The following is a 15,386-nucleotide window of genomic DNA, read 5'->3' as shown; positions in this document are numbered from 1 at the left end:
ACCAGTACACAGCGAGATGGTGCCAGGTAAAACAACGCACTTGCATCGTGATAGCCTTCACTATGCTATTGAGAGACAAGTGCGCCATCTAGAAGAGCGTCTGACACTCTCCAGATCGACCGCTTTTGGCTTCAAGGCGTCCAGCTTCCGCATGGCTGACATCTTTGACTTGAAGTGTCTGCTGCCTATCGTTTCATCTTGTTAGCGCAAATCTAGGATACTGCAACGATCTAAAGCTATGGAGAATGGGGAAGTATTATCCTTGGACCCCTTACACAACCTATGGCAACGTCGTTCCCTGGAACAAAAATTCACCATACAACATATCAACGCTAGAAGAGTGACGATTGGATTGAGAGATCTCTCCACATCTGAAGCCGGACGCGCGTGGGTTCAACAAGTACGATCTTAGTCGATGACTGCCAGCAGTGCACATATTGCTCATTTTGCCTGAAAACACTTCGGCCTGCAAGTAGAAGTGCGCACTGCTGTTGAAGGAAACCCAGATACCGGGTAAATGAACCTGCAGTGTTTGTTGAAGATAAAACATCAGTTCACTGGGCAAGATGCTGGTATACCGGAAAGAAGAGTGGGGCATGATACGCATGCACGCCACCATGTGTTGTGGGACTGTTTCGTGCAGACCCCTCTTTCTGAATCAAGTCTTTTGCATGACTTACCGTCCGCTACGGACAGTCAAAACATTAATTGCAGGTACAGTATTCGTTGGTATGAGGATGGAAGTTCCGTGATTCCGGACACGGATCTGTATCTATAGCGAGAGGCGAGCCTGGTACAGGTGCTACGAATGCCACCCGCCCACTTGTTTAGTTATCGTCATGCTACTGGGCTCCAATCTCTTTCTTCCGATGAGGTTGTTCAGACCAAATCAGACAGGTTGCACGTCAATTGCCGATTGAGCGGTGAGCATGATGATAATCAGGCGACGTAGTAGGCCACCATGATTAACGAGTACAAGATGTCAAGTGTTGCAACTATCGGAAGCATTGATACCGGTCTCGGAGGCCGCGGACGAGGTCTCGTCGTCTTCCAAATCCAAAGAGCCTCAACGTAACTTTGAATATGGAGCGCCGGGCAAACACTAGCATGCGGTTGTCGTGTAGACTGCTCGATTGGTAATCTCGGTTGTTGAAGACGCAAATGTTGAGGTACAGCGTGCGTGGAGTATTTGGAAACCTGGTTCGAGGTCTGTCCGCGCAGCAGATGGCGCTCGTGGCTTCCGTCTGGTGCAACGGCGCCAGTCACGGCAGCTGCATTTCATCAAGACAGAACCGCAACCTGGAATGCAAGGGCTTCCCCGCCCTAGATGATCGCCAGCAAGGGGCGGCGGCGCCATCTCCACACGAGGTGCAAAGACAGTTGTGAATGTAGGGCATATTTGATATGACTGATGATCCAGATCGGAAGGCGCCCTGTACTAGTTATTAGTATCGAAGCGGTGCTACACTGCAGCAGTTTGACAGCCCCCTGGGCCATAGCACAGAGACGTTGGGCGACACAACAACGAACCGCAGCCGCCTGAAGCAAAGTTGACGGACTGTCAGGCGGTCAACTGCTGCCGTGTGACGATGGCTTGCGGCGATGGAAGCGCAGCGGACCTTGTGCGAGCGTCCCTGGCCACCACTCTAGGGGGTCGAAAACGATACGAGCCCGAGCGGGAGGTTTACCCTCATGCCGGGATGGTGAGTGCGGACAGCGGCCAAGATAGTGGGAGCAGGCACGAGCCGACAAGCGGTCAGGACAGACGATGCAAATGTGCAAGCAGTTCACAAGGTTGGTCTCTCGTCGGTGTGGCGCCGAAGCATAATGGCAACGCTGCAGCTCGGCAGCGATGCCGAACCCAATGACGACGCAACAAAGGCAAGATTAGAGCCCTGCGAGCGTCGACGTCAATTTGGAAGCGCGAAACACAACGCGAAAGGATTGGGATGGTGGGGCGCGACAAAGTTTCGTAGATTTCGATAGACGCAGTTAGGGCAGCGCAGAGTTTGCCGTGGTGTCGCGTCGAGTTGCAAGACGGCGAGTGCAAACGGCGACAGCGTGGAGAAGGTCTCAATTGACGGCAGCGACCCGGCACGCGAGACGGCGGATGTTGAATGTCGAGGGCTGGCGTCCAGGCGCAGGTGCGAGGTCTGATCGGCCGGCTAGCGGGAAGCGATCAGCGAATCGGGCAGGCGCGACCCCGAGAGCGGGAAGGTGCCAGTCATCCCTGTGCCAATCATGGCGGCGCAGACAAGGTCGCACCTCTTCGCACGATGCCATCGTCAGAGGTCTGGATGAGCCTGACATCTGTCATCCGCCCGCACTGCGAGGGGCTCTCCACCACGACAGCCAGCTCTCACGGCGACGGCTGCGTGCGTGTACTAGGCACTGGCAGACAGCACGCCGACTCCAGACGGCACACGCAACTTGTCTCGCAGACACTGCTGCTGCACTACTCGCCAACTGATTCAGGGTCTGCAGGCGACGGCTCCCCAATTAGTCATGCCTGGCACATGGTGGAGAATCGAACGCCGTGCATCATCTCCCGCGCTCCTACGTCGTCGCTCTAGCTGCTATTCCTGTCCCACCGGACGAACGCCTCTTTCTCCCTTCCCAAAGCTCGCTGCTGCAGCACTAGCTGCTTCTGTACCCCGTCACGACACCAAGGCTTCCCGCTCCTGGATGCTGGAAAAGCTCCGTTGCACAAGTGTCCACCACGCTCAGCCACCGACCTGGTTCTGTCCTGCGGCAGCTGTCTGCCGGGTATCGTACCTTGTGCTGGGTGACATACACGCCGTCAGCGTGGCTCTGGGGTGCACCGCAGCCCTCATAACGTCGGATTACACTCCGCTCTCGACTGAAGTGCAACCCGCGGCCATGTCCTGGATGCTGCTGCGCTGCAGCTACCCCACTTGCCCTAGATGCTGTGCTGCTTCTGTCGATTCAGATATCTCCGGCAAAAGCAACCATAAGGGTACCGTGCCACCGGTGCCCGGGAGAGTTCAAGTCAGGTCCAGCAGCAGCGAGAGTTAGTAGCGTGTGCTGGATGCTAGCCTCGACGCAATTACCACTATGGTTTGCTGCTGGCGGGCGCAAGGCTTGAGATGGGGGTAGGCGGTAGCGACCTATGGCGAGGCTGGTGTCGATGAACTACTGCTTGTGGTCGCTGGCCGACCGCGAGGCGCCAGACCACAACGACCGCGTCGGCCAATGCTTGGCCACAGGCGGCTACCGCCGCGATGGCACGCTGTGAGGTTGCTGCGGCATCCAGTGTGTTGGAGGGCGGATGAGGTAATCGACGGGCAGGGTGCGACGAAATGGGCGAGAGGCATTTGGCACCCCTGCGCCTGCCTGCGGCGAGTCAGAAGCAGCGAGATCTGCGACGATGCGAGCAGTGGAGACACCGGCCGACGCTCAATGGCGTCTGCAGCAGATGGCGCGACTCCAGCACCGACGGGCTCGTGCCTCGAAATCTGCGGCGTAGACTGAGCGTCTCTTGTTTCCTGCGCTCGGCCTGCGTCCGGCCAGAGCCTGCATTGTCACGCTCGGAGAATATAGACCAAACTTTAACCCTCACCTGTCAAGTCCACAGACGTGGTGCTAAACACGCTTGTGTGTCCTTCATTGGCCCCAACTGGCATCACCCCTGACGCGCTTTCTGGTGCTGCAAGATCGCAGGGCATGCTTGATGTACGGCCCGTTGCAGTCCCTCCTAGCCTAGAAACGCCTCCTTCGCTCACGGTGCTGCTGCTTCTTAAACGCCTCGGACCCGTCATCACGACCCCATCACGCCCAACTATCTTCTTGCGAATCGCTGAGTGCTTGCGCCGGCTCCCTTGTCACCACTCGTCCACGACACCTATCCTACGACTAATCCCTCGCACGCCCTCACCACTCATATATCTGCGATATAGAATCTGTGGTTCGGTAGTCCTGCAGCGGACCCTTGGTCGCCCTTTCGAGTTAATTGTTACATCACTACCATAATACCTGGGTGAGTAATGCCGCCCAACTGCCTATCGTCCTATGGGACCCCGCTCGTGGGTGATGGCATTCAACGGTGCCAGCCAAAGAGCGGTACCAAGCTGTCAGTACTTTGGGAGAGCAAGACAGTCCGCCCACTCACCATGGAGACGTTGATACACAAGTGACTATTTGCTAACGCGTGCATGCTAGAGTATTTAAGCAGTGTTGCCGTTGCACATATGGAATATCTTACTCTCCAAGATATTCCGCACCGTCACTGTGAACCGCTGCACTCGCGCAAGATGACTTCTGCACATCCTGCCGAACGGCCGCTGGCTAACATGGTCGCTGCGGTAAGTCAAGAACCAGAGTCTCCTTCTTCTTTACACGAGCCCACTCCCATCCCTCCGCGATTTCTCGAGCCCGCGTTGCATGATCCCTTCCGTGTCCACGGGCAGGAGAGTGCAACTTTGAGGGCAAGAGCATCCGAGCCCTTCGCCTGCCCCCGCGCACCTGCCCAGTACTATGGCCATCCCCACTTTGCGGACGCACTTGGCGAGAACGCCCGTTCACTGGCCTTGCCGCGCTCCTATTCTTTGCCCACACGCCGCCGATCGCATTCACCAGAGCCGAGAATGCTGCCCGACTCACGCCTGCCTACGACTACTCCAGACACAGTCGATGGCGACGAACTACGACCGTCGAGCATCACTCTGACAGAATCACAGAACCACCACATGCGCAGTTCACCGCCCATCCAGCCCGGAGAGCAAAACTTTCCTGGCAAACTTCCTTCGTTTTCTGAGGTATGTCTCCCTCCAGCCGATTTATGCCATCCGCAGGCGATTGACTCCTCCAGTTTCTCCACACTACGCGGACCACCACACCCCCGCGGACGCCTCAGCGTCGAAATGACTCTGCTGAAAGCTCTCCCCACGTGCAACCTCAGTTTGAAGATGTATCTTGGTCAGACAGCAAGAGAAGGCGCGTCGACACGCTCGGCGATATCTACGAGCCGCCTATGCAGGGCCGTCGAATGAGCAGTGCTATTGACCCTGCCCTTTCTGGCTACTCGCCCCGCATCGCCCAGCAACACGCAGTGCAGCCTGTCGGATCTGGCATGCTCCATCGTCCAAGTCATTCATACGCGGCACCCCAGCAGCAGCCAATGCCTATGAACCCACACATGCGACATCAGTCATCACCAGCACCCCAGGGCCACATGTCTTACGCACCACCATCTCTCCAGCAGCCTATCGGGCAGGGCCCTTTCCAGCAGCCCATGGTTCAGCAAGGTGGCATGTACGAACCACGACCCAGCTACTACCACGAACCCCAAGCTGCTGTCTACGGTGGCTACGAGCGACAGAATGAATCCTTCTTTACTCGACCTGGCTACCCAAGTTACGACTCCCAGTATGGCGACATCCGATTCCAGCAGCACGTAGGCCTTGATCACAACGCATTCAACAGGAAGCGCCGAGGAAACCTGCCCAAAGAAGCTACCAACTTGCTGAAAGATTGGTTCGCCGCCAACCGAACATCGCCTTATCCCACTGAAGACCAGAAGATGGAGCTCTGCAACCGGACTGGATTGAGTCTCAATCAGGTACGTGACTTGTCCCAGCACCAACGTTATTTTTTGACACCCTCACTACATCTGCCATTCCTGTCCTTCAGTGTCACATCCTCTAGACTACAGCGTGCTGTCGGTCCTTTTGCTACCCTCGCAAATCCTTTCTAGCATACACACGAGTTTACATCTGTGTACCGAACAAAGTGCTGACATCCACTAGGTATCTAACTGGTTTATCAACGCTCGTCGTCGTGCTCCACAAAAGGAACAGCGAGAGCGTGAAGCCAATGGCCCAGAGGCGTAGTGTCTCACGCAAACGGGGCCCGCCCAAGGAAAGCGCGACCAACCAGTAGGCGCTGGGACGCACCGGAATCTTCCATTCAACCTTCATCATGACGAGTTTAATCGCGCACATCATTTACTCTCTCTTCCGCTTTCGGCATTCTGGTGGAGCCAGAAGCATCTGGATACCTTTGTTTCTTGGGCAGCCTGTATCATCACAGCCTTCTGCGGGCAATGTCGGATATTGCGACCTTGACCAGGCGCATGGATGATCTGGCCATTTTCTTTCAGTCGAATACCCTGGGACCCAAAACGGAGTATACATCAGCGTTTTGGGAAATGGAGTTAGGGCGCATATTGCGCTAAGAACGCAGCATACTGGAACTGCTACAGCGTTGTTTTCCATCGGCCTCGGCCTCGAAGATTGTTTCCTACATAGCCTAATCACAATGCGATCTTCTCACCAAAGCTATACGAGACTCACAGACGCTGTCCTAACCCGCTTCGTGTGAGAATCGTGAACCCTCCGCAACCACTGAAAGAGACTTTACAGGCAGTATCATGGTGAAACCCGGAGAGCGCTACATGTGTATGCCGCCACTCTCCAGACTATTGATTGCCTAGTGCAGTCTCCAGTCGTCTTCATCGCGAATGGCCAGATTTGGTCTCACGGCCCACACACTGCCGAATGCGGAAGTTCAAACGGACATCCCCCTGGTGTCCGCGGGTACCGATCTAGCGTCTACGCTTCAAACGCCATCGACAGCTCCGGTGTTTCAAAACCCCAGAGTTAAAACATGACACACAACGGTGGTGCTTGAGAGGCAACACCAGCCGTTTGGCAGAGGGCTCGTGCTTTCGGGAAGTAACGACCCCGGCAACATGTATGAACAAGTTGAGCCATGACATGTTTCGTGATATCGAATCTCAACACATCAAAACTCCACCGACTTCAATCGGCCGACTCCTCCAGATGTGAAGGATCAAACAGGCCGGGGCGCCACTCACACTAACTTCACTCGCACTCCACTTGGCCTAAGAACTCGATAACCAGCCTTTCAGCCGGAGACTCCACATAGTCCGGTGAATGAAGTCGCATTAGACCCTTGCTATGATCCTCTTCTGGGATTGACCCCTCACTATTTGGATGCGGGAAACACTGCACATCATTGGGGGATCGGAGTCAGGGTTTGCCCTGCGAATCTCGCTCCACCATCTCTCCCGAAAACCAAGGACCGTGACCAAAATCACTGCTGACAGGGATACCATGGAGCGGCCCGTACTGTAAGGGGATCACACCTGTCGGCATTCAGAGCAAGTTTAAAGGTGTGACACCGGAACAGCCGTCGCGCACTTTATTGACAGTGACACTCACGTCTTGATTGATAGGAGGCTTCCGTGGCGAGTGGAGAAGAACTCAAAAGTTCAGCTGACTCTTCACTTTAACCAGCTGCTCGCGTGAACTACCCAACTTGTAAACACCTCATTACGGATTGGGCGGCCTGACGCACGTTCATGGCAAACACGGAAGGACTAGGTCCAAGCTCTCGCCTTTTCAGACGCAGCCGTATAGTCTGCGGGAAGCATGTCTCCATTTATAGTACCATGGTAGACTGAAACGTTCCTGGAGGAAATCACGATCACCGTTGTCCGGAAACCGGCAGCCTCACAGGCGGCGCATGGGGCATCAGGCAAACATGATGGCTGTCATTGTTTCAGCTGCCAAAGTCGTAGTACAAAACGTCACTTTTCAGTCCCTGTCCCAGGAGCTGATAGTCGCGTTACATTGATGAGATGAGGATGAGCATCTCCACGTCGTTGCGCAGATCTCGATGCGAAGCGAAGCGCGAGATAGTTTCCCGGGGTTGACTGCGACGGATGAAATGAGGATCTTCATCCTTCGTATCACCCACGGTCGGTATCGCGGTAAGTCCCGAGCTATACCGTGGTCGATCATAGCTGCGCGCAAAGAGTCAAGATTACCGTTTGACTCGGGATACTGGCGGTACTGCAGCCTAGCTGGACGCCACACACCCACAGATAACCAGCGCGGCTAGGACCACATGGATAGTAGATCCCACCATAGGAATACGAGTACGAGCAACATGGCCAGATAGACGACGAGCCCATAACAGTGACTGCAACCTACGCTCACTCGTCCCCTTGGACTAGATGAAGAGCGCTCTGACAAAGTAAGCGTAACGGCCACAAAATACACTCCAAGTCACCATCCACGCGCATGAAGAAAATCACCGGATACCTCACCACAGCCTCTAGCAGCTTACGCGTACATGCTTTTATACCAACTTTACACCCCATAGTCCGCAGCTCCGCAGGCTGCAAACTTTTCTCCCCAACGACCCGGAAAGTAACGACACGACTCACCATCTAGAATTGATCAACAGGCACACTCACACGCAGATCCACAGCCCAACGCCCCATAGCCCCAGCGACCACCACACGGAAACAAGGACCGTCAGGCAGCGGCATCGGGCAGAAGAAGCAGGAGTTTGGTTCGCGAACTTCGATTACCCGCATCGGAAACTTGTTTTGATCGCCTGTGGGATCGGCGGGGGACGGTGCTGGTCGTGGTGTACCAGACTTTGTTTTTGGCCTATCATGGGGACGGTGGGTTGGGCGGGGTGGTTGATTGGGTGGGGGGTGGGATGGGCCACGTGGAGTGTTTTCGTGCGATGGATGTGTGTGCGACGTGAGGACAACGTCGTCGGAGCTTTTTGGTGTTAGTATGACTTGCTTTTGTCGGCGTTTTGACGTGGGGTTTAAGAGAGATGACGAACCTGAGTAGTAACCGTGATAAGGCAGTTCAATCACCTCGTGACAGTATGGCTTGTGTCACTCAGTCCAGTGTGCAGTAGTTTTTGCAAATGCGATGAGCATTCCTTCCACCAGACCATTATGTACAACCTACGACTAACAACATACATGGGTATCACATCCTAAGAGGAAAAATATACGAAGAACGCCCAAGTCGCTTACCGAAAAAGAAACAATGCAAAAATGGACCCAGAAATGGACCCCTCATCAACGTCATCTTCTTGACCTCCTAGTCTCGTCGAGAATAGCAAGACTGGCTCCTGGATTCTTCTTCTCGTACATCTTCGCCATGTCGTATACCACTTCACCCCACTCAAACTCTCCACGATGGCTTTTTTGTTTGCATGGAGATTGGCGAAAGGGCAATAGCCAGTCTATTATGTTCGTGCCCATGGTGTCTTTCCAGCCCTGCAGGAGTGTAGTATACCAGGGGTGTTCCAAGGGCTTGGTCTGCATGACGACATACGAGCGGTTCGGCAGGCGGGTGATGGTAGTGAGAACGGGCCAGTCCTCCTTGTCGAGTTCCTTCTCTTCGGCCACGTCTCTGCTAGACTTCTTTTTATGATGTTTACTGGATGACGTCGTTGGTGTCGCAGTAAGTGGAGCAGCGGTATCGGGGTTCGGGGAGGGGTTCGATATGAGGAAGGCGATGTTGTGGATGCCGCCGCGCTGGATGCCTTCGACAGAGGTGAAGTTGATCATCAGATTCCAGCCTGTCATACAGGTCATTGTGAAGGTGAAGATGCTGAAGAGCACAGCTGTTGCGAGCGCGCCGATCCATGTCCCTGGCCGTGAGCCCATCTACGATGTGTTAGCCTGCTGCTGCATGCACTGGGTTGCTTCTGAGCGCACCTTGGAACTCCTTTCCGCAAAGAAAATGGCCACCACAATCCAAGTGAACGTCGTGTATAGCGATGCATACGCCACGAACTGCATAAAGAACTTGTGCGTAGTCTCCGCTATGATTCCACCGGCCCATGGGCAGTAGTGATCCATCTTTTTCACGCAGCGTCCCAGTTCCTTGCAATGATGTGCCCTATCCGGCTTCCAATTGTGACACCTCTCGCACCAAAGTGGCACCCCCTGGTAATCGCAAATGTATGCATCGTACTGATCGAACCCGAAGCCCTTCGTACTCGCATCTGCCTTGTCCACCGTAGGGTTACCCAGAGGTATAAGGTCTGGCTTTGACCAGACCAGTTGTAATAGGCGCAGCCATGCTACCATAAGGAGGAGGAGTAGGATAGCGTAGACGACTATGAGTGCGATTCCGGTGGAGCGTCGCGGCCGAATGCCGAAGTCTTGTTGGATGTCTTCCGAAGGGGTTATGAGGTACTGGACGCATATTAAGTAGACTACGACATATGTCTCGTACCCCAGAGCGCCGAACTCGAGAAGTGGTAATATGACGGAGGTGGCCTGGCCTATGTTCTGTTCCATCGCCGTGGTGTCTGTCGCGCCAGGCTTCTGGGAGCCGTTAACTGACAGGGGTGCCATCGCGTGGCTATACGAAATGCTCGAGAGCAGCTGGAAGAAGAAGAAAGAGCAGATTGAGATAGTCGGGGTCGCACGCGAAGACGGGTGGTCGACGAAGCCCTCGAGAAGGCCTGACGTTCCCGGTTGTTGCACGACAGCGGCGTGAAGCCGCCCAGCGCGCAGCCAAGAAGTTCGCGCACATGTTTGTCCCGCTAGTCCGAGGCTGGTTAGCAAGAGACGTCATCATCATTCGGAAACAGCCACGGGGAAGACAGGACAACGCGTTGCCATAAACATCGCGAACAATTGCTGAACTTCTGCGTACAGTATGCCTCATCTCCACGGACACGTCTCTACGACTGCCGGCAACGCGTAGTGCGCAGCTCGTCCAATCGGCAGAACTTCGGCATCCACCGACGTCGCACGAAGAGAAAGATCGGCACAACACCACCAACGACTCTCGTCACATACCGAATTGAGCTATTAACGCTATCTCAATGCTCTTGCTGACCGGCAATGATGCCACTGCGAGTGCGATATCCTACGGTCTTGCTTTTTCAGCAGACTGAAGCCAAGGGGTCTGCTTACGCGTTAAAAGCCAGCGTGCATCGACCTTGCATGACCCGCAAAAAGACCCCGCACGAGCTTTCTCAGCCTTCCCTAACCTTCACAATCTCTCATCCTTTTCCCATGAGATCATTCGGGCAAGAGCAGGATCAATTCATATTGCATTGGGCCTACAGCGTCTATGTCCACCATTGACTGCTCTTGGACTTGTATCATGGGTGCAAGCTATGGACTGAGCTAAACCCATTGGAACTCACCGGCCATACGAGGCTGGATCGTAGCCTCGTAGAGCCTCATCTTCCGCGTTTCATTCGCCTTTTGACACGCTGGCAGCCGCCTTTTTGGCCCCGACAAGGACCAGCGATTGCTGTTTGCGGCGAGACATCATCTACGATATGGATATGTGGAGGTCAGAGGTTCCCGACAGGTACGACGTTGACCTGATGTCTATGCGGCTCTTCCACACGAGGCTTCGGACTCGTCTAGTTATAATACTGCTGCGCCCTGCATGAGATGGTGAAAGCTCCATCAACTTACCCGCGGCCCGCCGATGTTAGCAACTTAGCAGCGCTGGCCATCTATGACCCCATGGCTAGCCTCGTATTTATCAGGCAGAATCCACGGAGAGCCTTGGGGTTGCCTCAAGTGGCAAATGCTGGGCTCCAGCCCATGTAAGTCTGTCTGCACTTTTCTCCAGAATCCCGTTGATCTCAAGGTTTCAGGTAGATTATCCGAACTCTCAGCATATGTTCGGCACGGTCTTGTTCGTCTGCTACAATATGTGGCCAGCGGCCTCGATTCAGCCGTGCCCGGCCGTCGGTGAACAGGCCATCACCAGGGCCGGTAAACCTACCGCTGCCAGCACTGCCTCCTCGGCGTACGCGAAAGGATATTCGGTGAGTATCCTGGCTCGTAAAGCACGAGACAAGCTCTTAAGGTACCATTATGGACGTGCCGACTAGTCATCAGCCGCACTGGTCAGTGGCTGTTGAAGAGGGCAGGCCGCATACCAGGCCTGAAGAACACGGGCACTGGATCTGGCAACGGCATCCACACCGGCAGAAATAGTCACACATACGACTAGCCCAGCCGGCTATGACCTGTGCGAATATACATGAACTCCTTAGTAAGGTACGGCCTTCTCAACCTTCCGGCGGCTTGCACGTGACACAGATGGAGCCCAACTCTACTCAGCTATATTTGCCCCTGGTCTCGGGAACCGCCTGCCTAGTCGAGCCAAGGAGGTGGCATGTCCATGTAGCATCGGCTGCGCCTTTACCTGAGGCAAACGGTGGCTTCATCACGGAAGACTCGTGCTCCACGAGGGGTAATCTCAACGCCGGCCAGTTTTGTCTGATCGCAGCAATCTTCATTCAGGCAGAGCTATGTAGGCCCTATCAAACATCGTACTCAGACTCCTCGTCTATTTCTTTGAAGATGGGCACCATTCAACGTTCGTCATCCATTCCGCACGTGCTGGTAACGAGGCTCGTTGGATAATCCGGCCAATGCACACAATCACGAGGAGAATTTGGACGCCTCCTGGTCTGTGCAGATGGCAGGCGTTCGATCTTTCTCCTAACCAGCATCAATGCTATCAGTCCCCACAATTGCTCTGGGTAGAACTGGCGGCCCTGGCGTGCCTTCTAAGAGAAAAAAGCGTTAGTACCAGTTCTTTGGCTGGTCGTTCCTTCGGCCTCCACCTCTCGCATGCACCCATCCGGTGGCCGCGTACCAGAAGGGTAGCCCAAGCAAGCGTTCATTCGGGCCCACAGTCGTTCACGTGCTCATGACGATAGAATTACACCAAGTTCCAGATCTCGTTCCGCCAGCTCGTGCCATATCAGCCCTGCCATAATTGGAGAGGCATACCAGGTAGATTATGCAATGTAACAACTCCGGCCGCTGCTGCGCTACATCGATGGGCGCCGTTGGGCCCATCTACCTGGATACCGGACGGTGGAGCACGTCACCCTACACGTCCTCGCCCTTGCCAACATGCCTCCCACTCGTCCTTTGGTGACCTATCGATACGTTCCTGGAGCTGGACCTAGTTGTCACGCCCCGAAGTTATTCATCACACAACCCTAGGCCACCCATTGACTGCCAATGACGTCATGGAGAACACTGTCTTAATACCTGAGGACTCTCATATCAACGTAATTGACATCACGAGCGATGTTGCTCATGGAGCATCGCCATTTAGAGTGGCTAATGCATCATACATCCTGGGAGGTCCTTCATCATCCCCCACCTCACGACTGGTGTTGCTTCATCGCATGCGCTCGAGGCCTGTATGCCTCACATCGGCCGCCACCCTATCTGTGCTCGAGCATATTTTGATGTCTCAAAGGACTATCAGTGCGGTGCGCAGCGCCTCTGCAGGAAGATGGCGAAGCAGCAACATAGCTGTGGTCTCGCGACTGTTTAAAGACACATAAAGGCCTTCTCAATGCTTCAAACCACAACGCACTCAAGCTCTCAACCACTACCACTCAATACCGCTCTAGTAACTTCTCTTTACCTGCGAAATCACTACCTCACTTACATCATGGTTAACAACACTCTTTCTCATAGCCACCTCCCCAGGCATGATCTTCAAGACCCTTCCACGTCTGGCCAACGTCACCAAGCTACACCGTTTCGCCATGAAGCCACCCCATCTTCACTAGGTGGCACTGGTGTCGCTTCCATGTTGCATAACGGTGCCATCGCTCTTCCTGTTGGTACTCTTTTCGGCGGAGAACACACGGCAGCTCCGAACAGCATCCCTGTTATCAACATGCAGAACAACCATGGTCCCGCTGCCGCAGATGGAGATCTAGTGTGGTTCTGCTCGGAATGCTACGATGGACCCATCTCTTACTGGCAGGCGATTTGTGTTCAGTGTTCTCATCAGAAGTGCGGCTCATGCAGAGTCGAAGAAACCGGCTAAATCTCCTCTTGCACTCGCACACCCTCGTCTTCCTCCACCGCCTATGTCTACAACCATCAAAGACAACGTTATCACGAAAAGCCGCTTCTACTGCCGCTTCTGCTCGAACTTATGCGGCACGCTCTTCTCCTGGATACTCTTTCTTTGGGTCATTTCTTGGGATCTCTCGCTACTGTTCGCTTTCTCTGCTTTCTCAATCACTATACCACACTTATAGACTTGTTGGACATTTGGAGTATATGGACAAAGAATTACTTACATGGCGCTGTTCGTTCTTGCAACAACATCATGTGGTCTGCCACGAGCATGACCCATACCACCCGGCACATTCGCTTTACGGATTCTGGTTTTGGAGTTTAGTTGGATTTACAGTTCGCTACTCAATAGAATTCTCCTCATCATTGCTTGCTTCACTCTCATAACAACCTTGCCACTTTCCTATCATGGCCACATGCATCTTCCTGCAACGACGTTGAAGCGATGCGCCTCCATCGCTCGAAGCGGAAACCGCGTGGTGAGCAGACGTGCGAACTGCAGCATGCAGACCAGATTCGGCTCTTCATCCCAGACTCCACTGCAGAAAGGATGCAGGAACGTTTGTTCCAGCATGGAGCACGAGACCCTCAGCGGGAGATTCGCAGGCTTCTTTGCATATACAAAGTCGACTGCAGCAACGAATCAGAAAACTGCCGTACAGATAACTGGTTTGATTGGACAAATTTCCTCGCTTTTTCATGATTTCTGCCTCACGGCTCCAGCCAGGGTTCTTTCTTGTTTGCTTTTTCGTCGAGGTGGCTGAAGAGGCTGCGTCACTGCAGCGCACGCGAGGCAGGAAGAGGGACCTCTCTTGGCGCCCAGAGAAGCCTGAGGACTGATGGCGCGAGGCTGGAACAACATCTCTAGCATCCTCGGTGCAGCCCAATATGCCGCCTCAGTTTGCCTACTGCCTTCTCGCACAGCCACCGCTAGTTCCGCTCCGTCATGCCCTCTCTTCCGGTCTCCGACCGGCTTCTTTCCGAGCCTGCCTGATTATTTCCCTCATGTCATCACGCAAAGCTGCCGGTGTACTCTCTCACTACACTCTTCCTTAGTTATGGTCATGAGCGAGCTTTCTGACGTACGTTGACCGCTGATTGTTGAGCCAGTGGGTCAGTTTCGGAGGACCTGTCCTAGCTTCAAGGCGAACATGAGGCACCAAACTGAGTACTGCAAGAAAAATCACGGGTGGCACGAGGGGAGGATGAGGAAGCTAACTGTAGGGCACGAAGGGGCGAGCGTGGCTCAGTCGTTGCCAGAAGACGTGAGGACATAGCGGAGCGTCCTTCGAGGGACTCAGGATAGCAAGATAAAATGCCATTAGAGTGCCTCTTCTCTTGTTCTCATAAGCTCATAGCATCGCAACATTCCCAAACATCTCATACTTCCACAAGACACTTCATTATCAGCCACAACAAGCATTCTTCCCTAACTCCTCCAACAACCACCGCTGCTCCGCGACAAGATGTCTGTCTTCTGCTGCATGTGCCATGACGGCCCTCACAACACGAACTTCGTCTCAGCATGCACCAACTGCAACCACTGGCTTTGTAATAGTTGCCCGGTCGCAACAGAATACTACAACTATAGCACCGCTGTCTCTGCCTCGGCTCCGCACTACCACGCTGCGACCTCTACCACTCACAATAGTACGGCTAGGCTCTCGGGCAGTCATCAAGACGTTCCAACTGCGAACCTCAACACACGCTT

General features: G+C 54.2%; 2 protein-coding genes across 2 annotated transcripts; one reads left to right on the top strand and one right to left on the bottom strand.

Moving 5' to 3' along the window:
• Positions 1 to 4,208: 4,208 nt before the first annotated feature.
• On the top strand, positions 4,209 to 5,849 carry J4E90_004750 (uncharacterized protein; the record flags this gene model as incomplete). The annotated part of the gene is made up of 4 exons (XM_051434313.1): positions 4,209 to 4,322; positions 4,698 to 4,775; positions 4,829 to 5,578; positions 5,766 to 5,849. The coding sequence occupies 4 exons, from the start codon at positions 4,209 to 4,211 to the stop codon at positions 5,847 to 5,849; spliced, it is 1,026 nt and encodes a 341-aa protein (XP_051291569.1).
• A 3,026-nt stretch (positions 5,850 to 8,875) lies between these two features.
• Positions 8,876 to 10,159, bottom strand: J4E90_004749 (uncharacterized protein; the record flags this gene model as incomplete). Its single annotated transcript, XM_051434312.1, has 2 exons — positions 8,876 to 9,463; positions 9,515 to 10,159. The coding sequence occupies 2 exons, from the start codon at positions 10,157 to 10,159 to the stop codon at positions 8,876 to 8,878; spliced, it is 1,233 nt and encodes a 410-aa protein (XP_051291568.1).
• Positions 10,160 to 15,386: the final 5,227 nt, after the last annotated feature.

The sequence above is a fragment of the Alternaria incomplexa genome (genome assembly GCF_024043165.1).
Source record: "Alternaria incomplexa strain BMP 0042 chromosome Unknown scaffold_6, whole genome shotgun sequence".
Lineage (NCBI taxonomy): Eukaryota > Fungi > Ascomycota > Dothideomycetes > Pleosporales > Pleosporaceae > Alternaria > Alternaria incomplexa.
Note: the sequence above shows the minus strand (reverse complement) of the source record. Positions and strands in the feature narration are given on the sequence as shown.